The sequence below is a fragment of the Ranitomeya variabilis genome, chromosome 6 (assembly GCF_051348905.1).
Source record: "Ranitomeya variabilis isolate aRanVar5 chromosome 6, aRanVar5.hap1, whole genome shotgun sequence".
Taxonomy (NCBI): Eukaryota; Metazoa; Chordata; class Amphibia; order Anura; family Dendrobatidae; genus Ranitomeya; species Ranitomeya variabilis.
This window is the reverse complement of record NC_135237.1, coordinates 496784265-496798233: the sequence shown is the minus strand read 5'-3', so window position 1 is coordinate 496798233 and position 13969 is coordinate 496784265. Positions and strand designations below refer to the sequence as shown.

The following is a 13969-nucleotide window of genomic DNA, read 5'->3' as shown; positions in this document are numbered from 1 at the left end:
AGTGGATGCGGCCATTAAATGGGCACAACCTCATTCCATACACTATATGGATCAAGGTTGTGTCCACTAGATGACTTCTGCCCGTGAGTATGCATATCACATACATCACCACTGCTCCCGGGGCAGAAACTGGCGAATCTTAACAGTGCACAGTACATTCGATGGTGGGATTGAAAAGTCTGCAGTCACACAGAGTTTAAAACATTTAAAACAGGACAAATAATATTGGGTAGAAGTCAAATTTAAAGCAATTTTGTTTTGTATTTATGAGCGATCAAGATAAAGTATTGATAGACATATCTTATTTCTTGAATTCATGTTTTCCATTCAGTTCTGCATGCAAGCTTTACATCACCAAGCACAATGTCGTAGCGTATCATCACTAGACTCTGGGTTAGTGGAAATGTCTTCTGTTGAATAACAAATTACGCTTCTCTATCTAGCAATCTAATGGAAAAGTGTGGGTTTGGTGAATGCCAGGGGAATGTTACCTTCTTGACTGCATTGTGCCAACTGTAAAATTTGCTCTATGAGGGATAATTCTATTGGGTTGTTTTTCATGGGTTGGTCAAGGCTCCTTAGTTTCAGTGAAGGGAAATCTTAATGCTTTAGCAGAAAAGACATTTAGAGTTCGCAATCATCTGTATAAATAAAATCGCTCCAATGTTGTTCCTGAAGACTACCATGAGTGGCATGCGAGTATAATGCAATGTTTCTCAAGTAACATCTGTATGACATCCGTAAGTCATATGTCTGACATCGGTATGCAATGCGTTTTAACATCATCTTTTACATACAGTAATTCACTGTCATTTCAAGCTAGTTTTCTAACTAATAAAACAATCGTATACACAGATATAGATAAATAGCTTATAGATAGGTAGGTAGATACAGTAGATAGATAGATGTCAGTGATATATGTAAACAGTGGTTTGCGTGTGTAGTTTTCTGTACTTATTTCTAATAAATAAAAGAAAAAATGGCTTGGATTCCCCTTTATTTTTTAATAACCAGCTGAGGGAAAGCAGACAACTGGGGGCTGGAGTTAATAGTATGGGAAGGGGACAATATCCATGCATCTTCAAAGCCAATAAATATCAGCTTACAGGTGGCTGCTTAGCCTCTACTGGTTATTATAAAGGGGACCCCCCAAAAATGATGTGGGGTCACCCCCCTTTTTTTAAAAAAACCAGCAAAGGCTAAGCAGACAGTGGTGGGCAGATATTAATAGGCTGGTAAGAGGCTATGGATATTGATCATAGCACCAGCCGACCAGGAAGGGTTGCATCCATTAGATGCGAGAATTCTGACGCTTAGCCTCAGCTCTTCCCGATTGCCCTGGTATGGTGGAAATCGGGGTAATGTTTTGGGGTTTATGTCAGCTGTGTAATGTACGCTGACATCAAGCCCAGGAGTTAGTAATGGAGAAGCGGCTGTTAGACACCCCCATTACTAACCCCGTAGTCAAAATAACTAAACACATACAAAGAAATGTCTTTTAATTGCAAAAAACACTCCCCATTTATTGCTAGAAATAAAAGTAATCCACAGGGGTCCGCCATAAATCCATAATAAGAAGGTACCACCACCACAGCTGTTGGAACACAATGAGAGTAGCATGAGAACCCGCTGCAGTGTCGAGTGGCGACGTCATTAAGGTTATTGCAACAGCCAGCAGTTCTCACTGTAAACTCTGTATGATCCGCCAGCTGTGAACTGCTTTAACCTTACTGACATCACTGCTCAAAGTGTGAGGACTTTCTGAGAAAAAAATTGCAAATGAACACAGAATCGTTCAATAACATTAGTCAGAGTGCAATTTGATTTTTTATCTAATTGAACTTGTCTGATTTATACACAGATGAGTATGAGACCTTAGGACAATTGTAGTCTCCAACTTTGTGGGAAGACTCTGAGGCCTTCTACTTTCCAGCATGATTGTACATCACAAAGTAAGGTCAACATGGTTAGGTGAGTTTAGATTGTGTCACGGTTCCACCCCTCAGTGTGACTGGGATGCAGTTACTGACAGCTCAGCCGTCCAATCTGGTATAGAGGTGTGCTGAAGCTGTCAGCACTTTGATTGATAGATTGGCCATCCAATCTGGTACAGGAGCATGCTGAGCTGTCAATGTGTTGATCAACAGCTCAGCTATCCAATCTGAGACTGTGAGGTGTCGGCTGTCTCCATGTGTTCATTATTCCAGTTAATTGCCATGCTTCTTAAGTGAGCTGTGTTTCCCAGAACTCTACCAGACATACATTCAGCTTTTGAGGTTTGTGCTTTCCTGTGCCTTGAGTTCAGTTTGCTTGATCTGTTACCTAACCTTGGACTTCGTTCTGACCATCCGCCTGTTTAACCCCTTCTGCTCTGATCCGTTATCCTCCCGGTACTCTGACCTCGGAACGTTACCTGACCTCGCTTTTGTCTCTTCCTTCCATTTACCCTCATGGCGTCTGACCTTGAACTCCTTGACCACTCTGACTCACGGCTTGGCGATGAGAAGTGACTAGCATCACAGATTGGAGGAACAATTGATTGGCCATCACAGCACTATAATCTTAACTCCAACCAATCTCTTTGGGATGATCAAAAATGGAAGTTGTGAGCCTGGTCCTCTCATCCAACATCAGATCTCACAAATGATCTTCTGGACGAATGGGCAAAAATTCACCCGACCTCACACAAACAACTCTAAAATCTTGTACAAAAGCCTACCCACGATAGTGGAAAATGGTCCATATTAATCCCTTTAGATTTGGAACGTGAGGTCATAAAAGCTCCTGTAGCTGTAATGTCTGGGTGATTGTATCCCAATACTTTTGTCCAAATAGTGTATATTAAAACCCCTTCACGACCGATGACGTATATTTACGTCATTGGCCATGTCCCTGCCCATTAAAAATAAAACAATTTGGAACCTCTGAAGAACTTCTATAATGACACAATCTTATATAGAGGAACCTGGCCCCCAAACTCCCAGACTCAGCCCAAAAACTTTCTACAACTACAACATTTCAGAAGCACGCTCCTTAACTTTAAAAAGAAGTTCCCCCACGGCTCTACTTGGTCATGGCTTGACATAATGGTTAAAATCCCGCACCCCGAAATGAAGGGTGTCTCTCGTGTCTACGCCCAGCTAGGCTCTATCAATAATCAATCTAAGCCTACAGTTATTCATTCCTGGGAGCTAGAGATGGGTGTTGTTTTCACTGAGACGCAAATTTCTAAAATTCTTGCTTTTGCACGAGGGTTTTCTCGCTGCATACTACTTCAGGAAAACTCCTACAAAATTTTGACCAGGTGGCACTTAACGCCTGCCAAACTGTTTCATCTAGGTCTGATAGAGGACAGCTCCTGTTAGCGTTGCCACGGGTCCCTTGGCCATCACACCCATATTTTTTGGGAGTGTCCTAATTTGTCAAAATTTTGGGGAGGGATCAATGGGATCCTTAAGAAACTTAATCTAATCAAGACTAATCTTCAGGCTTTCGAAGTCCTACTTCCCTGCCCATCTATTAATTTTAGACCTAAGAAACATAGACTCTTACCATTACTAATAAGTGCAGCCAAACATTTAATCACATTACAATGGAAAGATGCTTCTCCTCCAACCATGGCTGAGTGGTTTTCCAAGGTTGACCAAATCTCTAGGCTTGAGGAATTATCTAGTTGGGAAATGAGCAGTCATGAACTATATGTTAAAGTTTGGGCCCCCTGGAAAGAGTTGCGAGCCAACGGGAATACTTAATCCACTCTTGCTCCCCAACACATGCCCTTGTTGTTATTGGTTATGACTTGATGTTTGCCCACAGAATATATTTTTCACCGGCTTTCACTCTATATATAGTACCATTTCATGATGTACTCGTTTAAATCCCCCCCCCTGTTATTTTTCCTCCCCTGACTTTCCCCTTGTTCTCCCTTTCCCTTTCCTACCTTTCACTACCCCCACCCTTAATTTCCCCTTTTTTCCCCTTTCATTCCTCTTACCTCTTTCCATTTAATAACGTGATATCTGAAGATTACATTACTGGTTTTGAAAGTATATGCCTATATTACGTGCTTATTTGTCATCGCTTCTATGTTTTTTCATAAATAAAGAATTTACAAAAAAAATAAAAAAATAAAACAATTTGAAAAAAAAAAAAATACACATATTAGGTATCGCCAAGTTCGGAAATGTCCAATCTATCAAAATATAAAATAAATTACGATAATCCGCGTAGCGAGAAAGAAATCAAAATGCCAGAATTACATTTTTGGGGGGCACCGCCGCATTTCAATCAAATGCAATGAAAGGTAATGAAAACATCGTATTTACTCCAAAATGGTATGAATAAAAACGTCAACTAAGGGTGCAAACAATAAGCCATTGACACAGCCCCAAATCCTGAAAAATAAGAAAGTTATGGGTCTCGGAAAATGGCAACAAAAGAAATTTTTTTTTTTTTTTTTACAAATTTCTGAATTTTTTTTTACCACTTAAAAAAAACGAAAACAAAAAACTATACATGTTTGGTGTCTGTGTACTTGTACTGACATGGGGAATGATATCACCAGGTCAGATTTATCAAATAATTAGCATGGTAAATAACCCCACCCCCCCAAAAAAAAAATTTGTGTGAATTGCACTTTTTTTTTTTGCAATTTCACTGCACTTGGAATGTTTTCCCCATTTTACAGTACACTATGTGGCAGAATGAATGTTATCATTCAAAGTACAACTTGTCTCACATTAAAAAAAAGCCCTCACAGCGATATGACTGGAAAAATGAAAAAATGGAAGAAGTGGAGGAAAAAAATGGAAAATCATCCTGGGGTGAAGGGGTTAAACAATCTTACAAATATATTGGGAGATACTTGTAAATACACAGGTGTTTTTCAGTTTATCTGTTGTTTCATTCAGACTGATCCCAAATGACTTAGTTTTAATATTGAAACACTGCTCAATGTTATACCCTGCACATGGTAATAAGCCCATGGGACGATGATTCATCCTGTCTTCCTGTTTTAGTGCGCTTCCTTATTCAAGTTAAAGCCTCAATTTGAGCCTATTATATGATACAAAAATACAGGACTACACAGGGCCCAGCAGGTTGACCATTGTACAAAGGATCCAGTATATTTTTATGAAATCCGTTATGAATATTTGAGCGAATAAAGTCCACTGTATATACACTAAAGCCCAGTGGCATAACAGGAGCCCAGATGCAAAATTTGGACTGGTTCCCCCATCAACATGTTGGTTAGATCTATGGGCCACTGTAATAATGTTCTTCATCCTGGCCCCTATCCTGCAATAATGCCCCTTGTCCTGGTCCCAATCCTGTAGTAATATACCATATTCTGAATTACTGTCCCCATCCTGTAATAATGTCCCTTGTCCTGGGCCCAATCCTGTAGTAATATACCTTATTCTGTAATAATGTCCCCCATCCTGTAATAATGTCCCTTGTCTTGGGCCCAATCCTGTAGTAATGTACCCTATTCTGTAATAATGTCCCCCATCCTGTAATAATGTCCCTTGTCTTGGGCCCAATCCAGTAGTAATGTACCCTATTCTGTAATAATGTCCTCCATCCTGAAATAATGTCCCTTGTCTTGGGCCCAATCCAGTAGTAATGTACCATATTCTGTAATAATGTCCTCCATCCTGAAATAATGTCCCTTGTCCTGGGCCCAATCCAGTAGTAATGTACCCTATTCTGTATTAATGTCCCCCATCCTGAAATAATGTCCCTTGTCCTGGGCCCAATCCTGTAGTAATATTCCCTATACTGTGCCCCATCCTATAATAATGTTCCCTGTTTTGTAATAAAGCCACCCATCCTGGCACCATCCTGTAACAATGGCTCCTGTACTGGCCTCTTTAATACTGTACCCCATTCTGACCCATTCCTATAGTACAGTCCTCCTTCTTGGGCCCTTTCCTGTAGTAATGGCTTCTGTCCTGGTCCCTTCCTGTAATGATGTTCCCTATCCTGGCTCCTTTATTTAATAATGTCCACCATTCTTTTCTCTTCCTGTAAAAATATCCTCCATTCTGTGCCCCATCCTGTAATAATGCCCCCATCCTGTATTAATGCCTCCTGCCCTGGGTCACTTATGAAATAATGTCTCCCATCCTAGCCCCTAATGTTGAATAATGGCCCCTATTCTGTAATAACATCCCCCATCATAGCCCCATCTAGAAATAATGCCCCCCATTTTATGGCCTTTGTTTGATAATGGCTCCCATCATGTAATAATGATCCCCCTCCCAGCGCTTGCATGAAACATAATTACACGTAAAAAAAAAATTATAATTCTTACCTTTCCTCGCTTCTGCGTCAATCTGCATCCTTTTCCTTCTCAATTACTGGCACAGGAAGTGGGGGGGCGGTGCATGGAAGTGACATCATGCGGAAGGCTCGCTGACATCAGCTGCCAGACTCTGAGAAGACGGCAGCCACTCAGGATATTCTGCCGCAGGCAGCGGGTGGTCCTCTGCGTGGCAATACATTTCATTTGAAAGGATGCACCTTCAGCTGAATATGGGGCGGCGGGCCTCGCTCCCTCATGGGGCCGGTTTAATTCGTGTTTTTAATATTATTATTTAATTTTTTTCTCATATGACATGAAAAAAAAAAATCCAAAGCTTCTCCCACCCATTAGAGAGTACTTGCAATCAGTCTGGGGGTGCCCTTATTTAATAAGAGAGTGGGGAACCTCAGACTGGTGATTTCATGATGTATTTATATTTATTTATATATACACGTAGAAGTTGGTGTGAAAACTTTTGATAAGTTCTCCTAATCACTCCTGAAAGCACTCAACTTTATACCAAAGTAAGACCCAATCTGCCGCCAAGTTGTACGAGTATATCGGACGACGCACTACAATGCCAGCCAACTGGTTCGAGAAAAAAAACAGATAGCACAAGGACCATGCATATGCCATCTGATTTCTATGCACACATCTCAAAGGAAATGCAAAATTTCATCAGCCATGTATAGGAAGTTCACAGCCAGAACCTTGAGAATAGAAAGATAGATAGATAGATAGATAGATAGATAGATAGATAGATAGATAGATAGATAATTTCACAACCCCCTACATATTATAAACATGCACCCTTTAGTGTCTTTCATGTGGAGTTTATTCTACAGTTTTTAGGCTTGTTTAACCAAATAAATAAATAAAATGCCCCCCCCCCCCCCTATTTTATGCAACCAGAAAAGCTAAAGCAGTCAGCTTTGATGAGATCGTTAATGTCACTTATCTAAAGAACCACCGGGTCTCGTGGAGCGCAGCGTGAACTTGGAGTGGTTGCTGCTAAAAGCCTATAGGCTTTAAATGATGGAATCAGGAAATGTCATGGGAAGTGCTGGACTGTGTTGGACCTGTGTGGGACTCTTATTTTCTAATAAATTGCTGAAAGAGGGACAGTGGGTTTTTCTATTTCTCTTTTTATATTTTTCAGGTATTCTTTTGTGGACTACATTGGATTCCCTGAACTACATCGGACCTGCTTGCTTTTTTTTTTATATACATTGGTGAACCAGGGAAAGTGTAGGGGAGTGTTTATTCACATAAAGTATTTGTGTGTGTGTGCACGTTTTTTTTTTATTGCTGTGTTAGTAAAGAGGGTGTCTGATAGACACCTCTCCATTACTCACCCCAGGGTTTGATATCAGCTGTGATTTTGGACAAATCACAACTGACATCAACCCGAAGCCCCATACTCCCGAATGTCACTGCACCAGGGGAATCGAGAAGAGAAAAGGTGAAGCACCAGAATTCGCATATCTAATATAATACACCACTTCTGGGGCAGCTGTGGGCTGGTATTTTTAGGCTGGGAGGAGTCCACTAACCAGAGACTTTCCCAGCCTGATAATGTCAGCTCTCAACTGACCATTATGCAATTTTACTTAACCATCACAACACATAGCGTGCTGGAGGAAAATACTCTGGTTTAATATCACTGATGCCATTAAGCGCAGTGACACATATCCCCTCTGTAAGCCAGGGTTTTTGGCACCTTCACTCGCTAAGCAGTGGAGTCTGGACAGGGCATCTGCATTCCCATGTGACTTTCCAGGCCTATGCTTGACGTGAAAAGGGAAATCTTAGAGGCATAAGAACCATCTAGTTACTCAAGCATTTTACCCTTCTTTTCCCTCAACTATCTCAGAGGGCCATGGTCAGATACCGGCTTAAACCTACGGCCTAGCAGGTAGTTCTTCAGGGTATTTCATGTCTAAGCACTCTTTCTGGACAATAGCATAGTTTGTCTCACATGAGAGCTTCCGGCTCAGGATGGGATGCTTCCCCCCATTCCCTTCCAGAGACAGCACAGCTCCCAAGTTCACTTCTGACACTTCTGTCTGGGCCACAACCTCCTTCCTCAAGTCTGGTGCTACCAGAGCTGGATGTTTACACAAAGCCTGCTTCATCTCCTTGAAAGCCATCTCAGTCTCAGCAGCCCATTTAATCAATGATGATCTTGTGCCTTGAAGGAGGTCTGTCAACGGCGCAGCAATCATGGCAAACCATGGGATAAACCGCCGGGAGTAACCCACAATTCCAAGAAACACCCTCACTTGCTTCGTGGAAAGCGTTTGTGGCCATTTATGGATTGCCAATCTTGTTCATCTGGGGCTTGATTTTTCCCCTCCCAATGACATAGCCTAGGTATTAGGCCTCCTCCTTCCATATGGCACATTGTTTGGGGCTTATAGTGAACCCTGCATTCCTCAACTCATCCAGAACTGCCTGTACCTTTGGTAGATGACAACCCCAGTCAGGGCTGAAAACCATGTCATCTAGGTAGGCTGTGGTATACTTCTTATGGGGAGCCAGGACCTGATCCATCACCCTCTGGAAGGTTGCTGGGGCCCCCTGCAGTCCGAAGGACATTGTGGTTTATTGAAAACACCCATCAGGTGTCGAGAAGTCAGTCTTCTCCTTGGCACTCTGGTACATGGGGATTAGCCAGTCGCCCTTTGTCAGGTCGAGGGTGGTAATTTACCTCACGGTTCCCAGTCTCTCAATGAGTTCGTCCCCAGGGGGCATAGGATATGCATCACATTTGGATACCTCATTTTGTTTGCGGAAATCATTGCAAAATCGCCACTCACTGTCGAAGATGATGGGATTCGGCCATCCACTTTTTGACTCCTCAATCACCCAAAGGTCTAACATCCTCTTTACCTCATTGGCTATTACCTTATGATGTGCTTCAGGAAATCTATAGGGCCTGAGGTTCACCCTTGTGGATCTATCAACATGGCATGCTTGACCACCTGCGTGTGTACTGGTAACTCCAAAAACAGGACACGGTTCTGCTGCAGTAGTTCCCGACACTGTGGCATCTGGACCAGCGTTAAAGTCTCTGCGACGGTGACATCGTCCACTGTTTCTTTGCGATTGGCTCCCAGGCAAGGGGTTTCCAGCGACTCCCGATCTCGCCATGGCTTGAGCAAGTTCACATGGTACATTTGGTGCGGGTTCCTTCAGCCTGGCTAGTGTACCTTGTATTTCACCTTGCTCAGTTTTTCCACCTCCTCATATGGGCCTTTCTACTTGGCTAGGAACTTGCTCGCCACCATGGGGATAAGCACTAGCATGCGGTCCCCAGGCTGGAACTGCCTCACTCTCGCTGAACAGTTATGCACCCTTGCCTGTGCCTCCTGTGCATGGAGAAGATGCTACTTCATGAAGGGCATTACTTTCGCCATCCTCTCCTGTAACTGGGCGACATGCTCTATGACGCTCCGGTGTGGCGTGACCTCAGCTTCCCAGGTTTCTTTGGAGATGTCTAGGATCCCTCGCAGATGTTGACCATACAGGGGCTCGAACAGCGAGAAGCCAGTAGAGGCTTTTGGAACTGCTCTGATTGAGAAGAACAGAAACAGAAGCACGTAGTCCCAGTCTCGACCATCCTTTTCAATTACCTTCTTGAGCATCACCTTCAAGGTCTTATTGAAACGCTCTACTAGGCCGTCTGTCTGCAGATGGTAGACTGAGGTTCGCAGCTGGGCAATCTGAAGGACCTTAAACAACTCCCTCACTACCTTACTCATGAAAGGGGTTCCCTGGTCTGTCAAAATTTCCTTCGGCAGACCTCTCTGTGAGAAAATATTAACAAGTTCCCAGGTGATACTCTTGGCCGAGGAGTTTCTTAATGGTGATGATTCAGGGTACTGGGTCACATAGTCCATGACCGCTAAGATGTATTGGTGCCCTCGTGCAGATTTAACTAGAGGACCCATTTGATCCATGGCAATCCTCTCAAATGGGACCTCTATCACCTCTATCACAGGTAACGGAACTAGGGGACTTCGGATGTGAGTAGAGGGAGTGATTATCTGGCAGGTGGGCAGGACCTACAATAATTTAGGATCTCCCGGTAACACCCAGTTACATTACCAGTGACTTTGTCACACTTTATAGATGATTGTTTTATTATTTTTTCCAACTAGCTTTAAGTTTACATAGAGCATTATAGTACGTAAAATATGATGTCAAACGCAGTGCATACGGATGTTATACTGTTGCAAGCCGGGAAAAATAAATGCACACTCGCATAACTAAAAGGTAAACCATATGGATTCCACTTGGAATTTTGCGGTATGAACATCGGAGCAATTTTTAATATGCTGATGTGAGTGAACCTTTAGGCGGATTTCATAAATCTTCAATAAATTTGTCATGTGCGATAAAGGTGCAAGTCTAAATGAAATCTAGCTCATCTTATGGATGAATGTAGCCTCAAAGTGTAGTCTGGTGATAACATATTTCTGAAAATAAAGGGAGAGATAAGACATTACCACCGCTGTTGTAACTTATCTCTGGGTTTTGTGTTTGGAGTCACAATAAAATTTCAATGTATTTGATAGAAATATGGAGTACGGTGCTACTGGCTGGTTACAATGACCTGATATATGACGCTTACATTGTATAGCAGTAATGGGAGGAACTAGAGTGGATACACAGAAGTGTGGTCAAGCAGGCATGGTGACATGACACTGTGCAGTATGCAGCATAACTTCTCATGGTTGGAGCACTGCTGAGTGCTGAATGTTATAGTAAAGAAATATTGATCTCGTTTATTATATTCTGAACATTCATTTCTTGGGTAACACCCTAATGCCCAAATGGTCAGTTTATGCTTGTATGAAAGGAAGCTAAGGTCCCTGTACCTAGTATTATACTCATCACCTGCAGCTGTTCCCAATGCTACTCCGTCATCTTGTGACCGCAACTTCAGAGTGACCAGAAATTAAAGGTAACGGTCACCAGATCTCAATGCAAGTCTATGGGAGCCGAATGTGGCTTTCATAGACCTTCATTGAAAAGCGACCCTCGGTTCGCACCAGCAAACACTGCAGTGATCCGCCAGGTCACAAACTGCTGGAGACTGACAGCAGGGGCGACAAGTAAGTATAAGACTAAGTGCAGGGACATTACATTAGTAGCACCACTCCACGTCATAATAAAAAAAAACCCTGCTGGAGTGGTGCTTTAAACATCATATGTACAACTGCACAAATAGGTTGGGCATGCAACATTGCAGCGTAGAATAGTGAGGTTGTACACATAACATTGGTTACCGTAACTGTACTGTGGGCAATTTTGGGTGTACTATTATAATGGTCAACTAGTCCGGTAAAAATAAGTTATCACCTAGGTTGAGGTGCAACAGCTGGGACCCGCGCGAATAGGCGGAATAGGGCACTTTTAAACTCATTAAAATTAACAGCGGTGCGTATGCTTGACCGCTGCTCCATTCTTTCGCTTGGCTTTTTTCTGGAAGCCCCATAGAGAAAGAATGGAGTGATGACAGGGTTGTCAACCATCCAGATATTCCTGGATAGCCTGTAAAAATGGGGCACTTATTGCCTCTGTCCATAAAAAAATGGAGGTGTACATGATTTTTTGGAAACTAGAGAAGCTTATTCATATTTTTTATCATCATTTTAAAGTTCACAGTGAATGCAGCTAATGCCTTCATATCAGAACTATGGGCTGTAGACATGTCTCGCTTATAATCTTATTGATTTATTATGGTTTTCCAATATGTACATAAAAAAGGTTGGGTGTCCGTGATTTTTCGTAACTAGACAAAAAGTAAAATCAGATTGACAACCCTCAGCAGTGGTCGGGCATCCAATCTCTAATGGGGATAAAAGTGCCCATCAAGAATAAGAAGGCCTGGTTATGAAGATCAATGCGGGTCCCAACGGTTAGACATGTAAGTGATAACTTGTTTTCACCAGAGAATAGGAACTGAATCATTGCTTCAATTTGTTGCCAGGCCTAAAGCTATGGGTAGGTGCACACGGCAGTTTTCTCTCCTTCCGAGAAAAATGCTTGGATTATTCTGATCAAACTTTGATCACAACTGGGTCAGAGTTTGATCACATATGCATCAGTTTTTCTCGGAGGTGGATAGAAAAAAAAAAGAATTTTCCACCCTCTCCGTTGTGTGAAAATTGCACCACATCTGGATGTAATCTGAGTGCAGTCTGATGTTTTTCACTGACCCATAGATTTGCATTGTTGATTTTGATTTGACACTTGGATCAAAATAGGACACGTCTCCGACTTTTACGTTGGACCACTTGGTCCAATGAAAAAAATCAGATATATGCTCAACCTAGTAGAATATCAAGGATATGAATGCTGTACGTGAAGACCACAGATAGCACTCCCCGATATAATCGATTGTGTGTACGAGCCCTATGCGTGAGAATCTATACACTCCTAGTCACTCACCGTATACATGTACATAATAATTAATACTAATTATACTAAGTGTTACTACTAATAAACTCACAGGCAAATTGGCACAAAGTATATAATGGCAAAACAATAAGTAATAAAATAGTTCATAGCAAACAGAATCAGGTAATTTATATTTTACATGTCAAGGCTAGTTCATTGTAAGTCTCAAATGCAATAAAATAAAATAATAATAATTTACCCTCAAGGGTTTCACATTGTGCCAGGTTGACGTAGTCCCCGGACTTCAGGATTCCACCCTTAAATCCTCGGACTAATCCCTCCAAATAGCCGCAATCCACATTGAAATTAAACTCGGACCCAGACATGGTGGAGCTGACCTTGTCCTTCTTCCTACTTTGGTGGGTCACACACACTGACTGTACTCTTCCAGGCTGTAATTTCCAGTGTGACACATAATAACCACTGTGTTCCTGTTTCACTACAGTTAAAGCCGTTCCCCGTTGTTTATTGTGCAAACATCAGGCTTAGATCCGCAGCTAACCAGCTGGAGTTATTTCTAGAACAGCACGAAAAGGGACTATTCAATAAAATAAAATCAGGACAGGTGCCCAATAGATCAACATAAGAACGTACACAATGCAACAAATCAGTCACAAATAAAACATATACAAAAAAAAATGAGAGTATTCATAAAGCCATCTCCTCCGATATGCAGAAAATGGAAAAGTCATCAGTTCACCAAGTGCAGGAAAATGCCATGACTAGGACCCCAGACCGACTTCTGGGTAATGAGTATTGCAGGAAAAGGAAGAATCCAGCATCCGCAGGAAGAATTGTATGTATATTAAAACATTAATTTATTTGCGATCAATAAAAATTCACATGGGAGACATACAGGGACAGTGAAAAATTGACGCAGGTCTACGCGTTTCAAGCCTAACCGCTCTTAGTCCAGAGACGCGTAGACCTGTGTCTGTTTGTCACTACCCCTTCATATCTCCGTGTGAATTTTTATTGTCTGTTTTTAATGGTCACAAATAAAGTCATTCTTTTTATCTATTTTACTTACATATGTAGCACCATCAATTCATCACTGTCCCTATTGAGGACTCACAATCTACATTGGCGTGTGGGAGGAAACCGGAGTACCAGGAGGAACCCCACGCAAGCATGCAGAGAACATATACCTATTTTTCCCGCGTATGTTGGATTTTTCCTCTTTTTTGTGGTCAA

General features: G+C 42.0%; 1 protein-coding gene across 1 annotated transcript in view; it reads right to left on the bottom strand.

The window, feature by feature from the left end:
• Window positions 1-13192, bottom strand: part of ATP6V0D2 (ATPase H+ transporting V0 subunit d2) — a 75711-nt gene extending 62519 nt beyond the window's left edge. The window contains exon 1 of the mRNA XM_077270777.1: window positions 12975-13192. Coding sequence (XP_077126892.1) covers window positions 12975-13101 — 127 coding nt within the window. The 5' untranslated portion in view covers window positions 13102-13192. The remainder of the gene's footprint in view (window positions 1-12974) is intronic.
• Window positions 13193-13969: the final 777 nt, after the last annotated feature.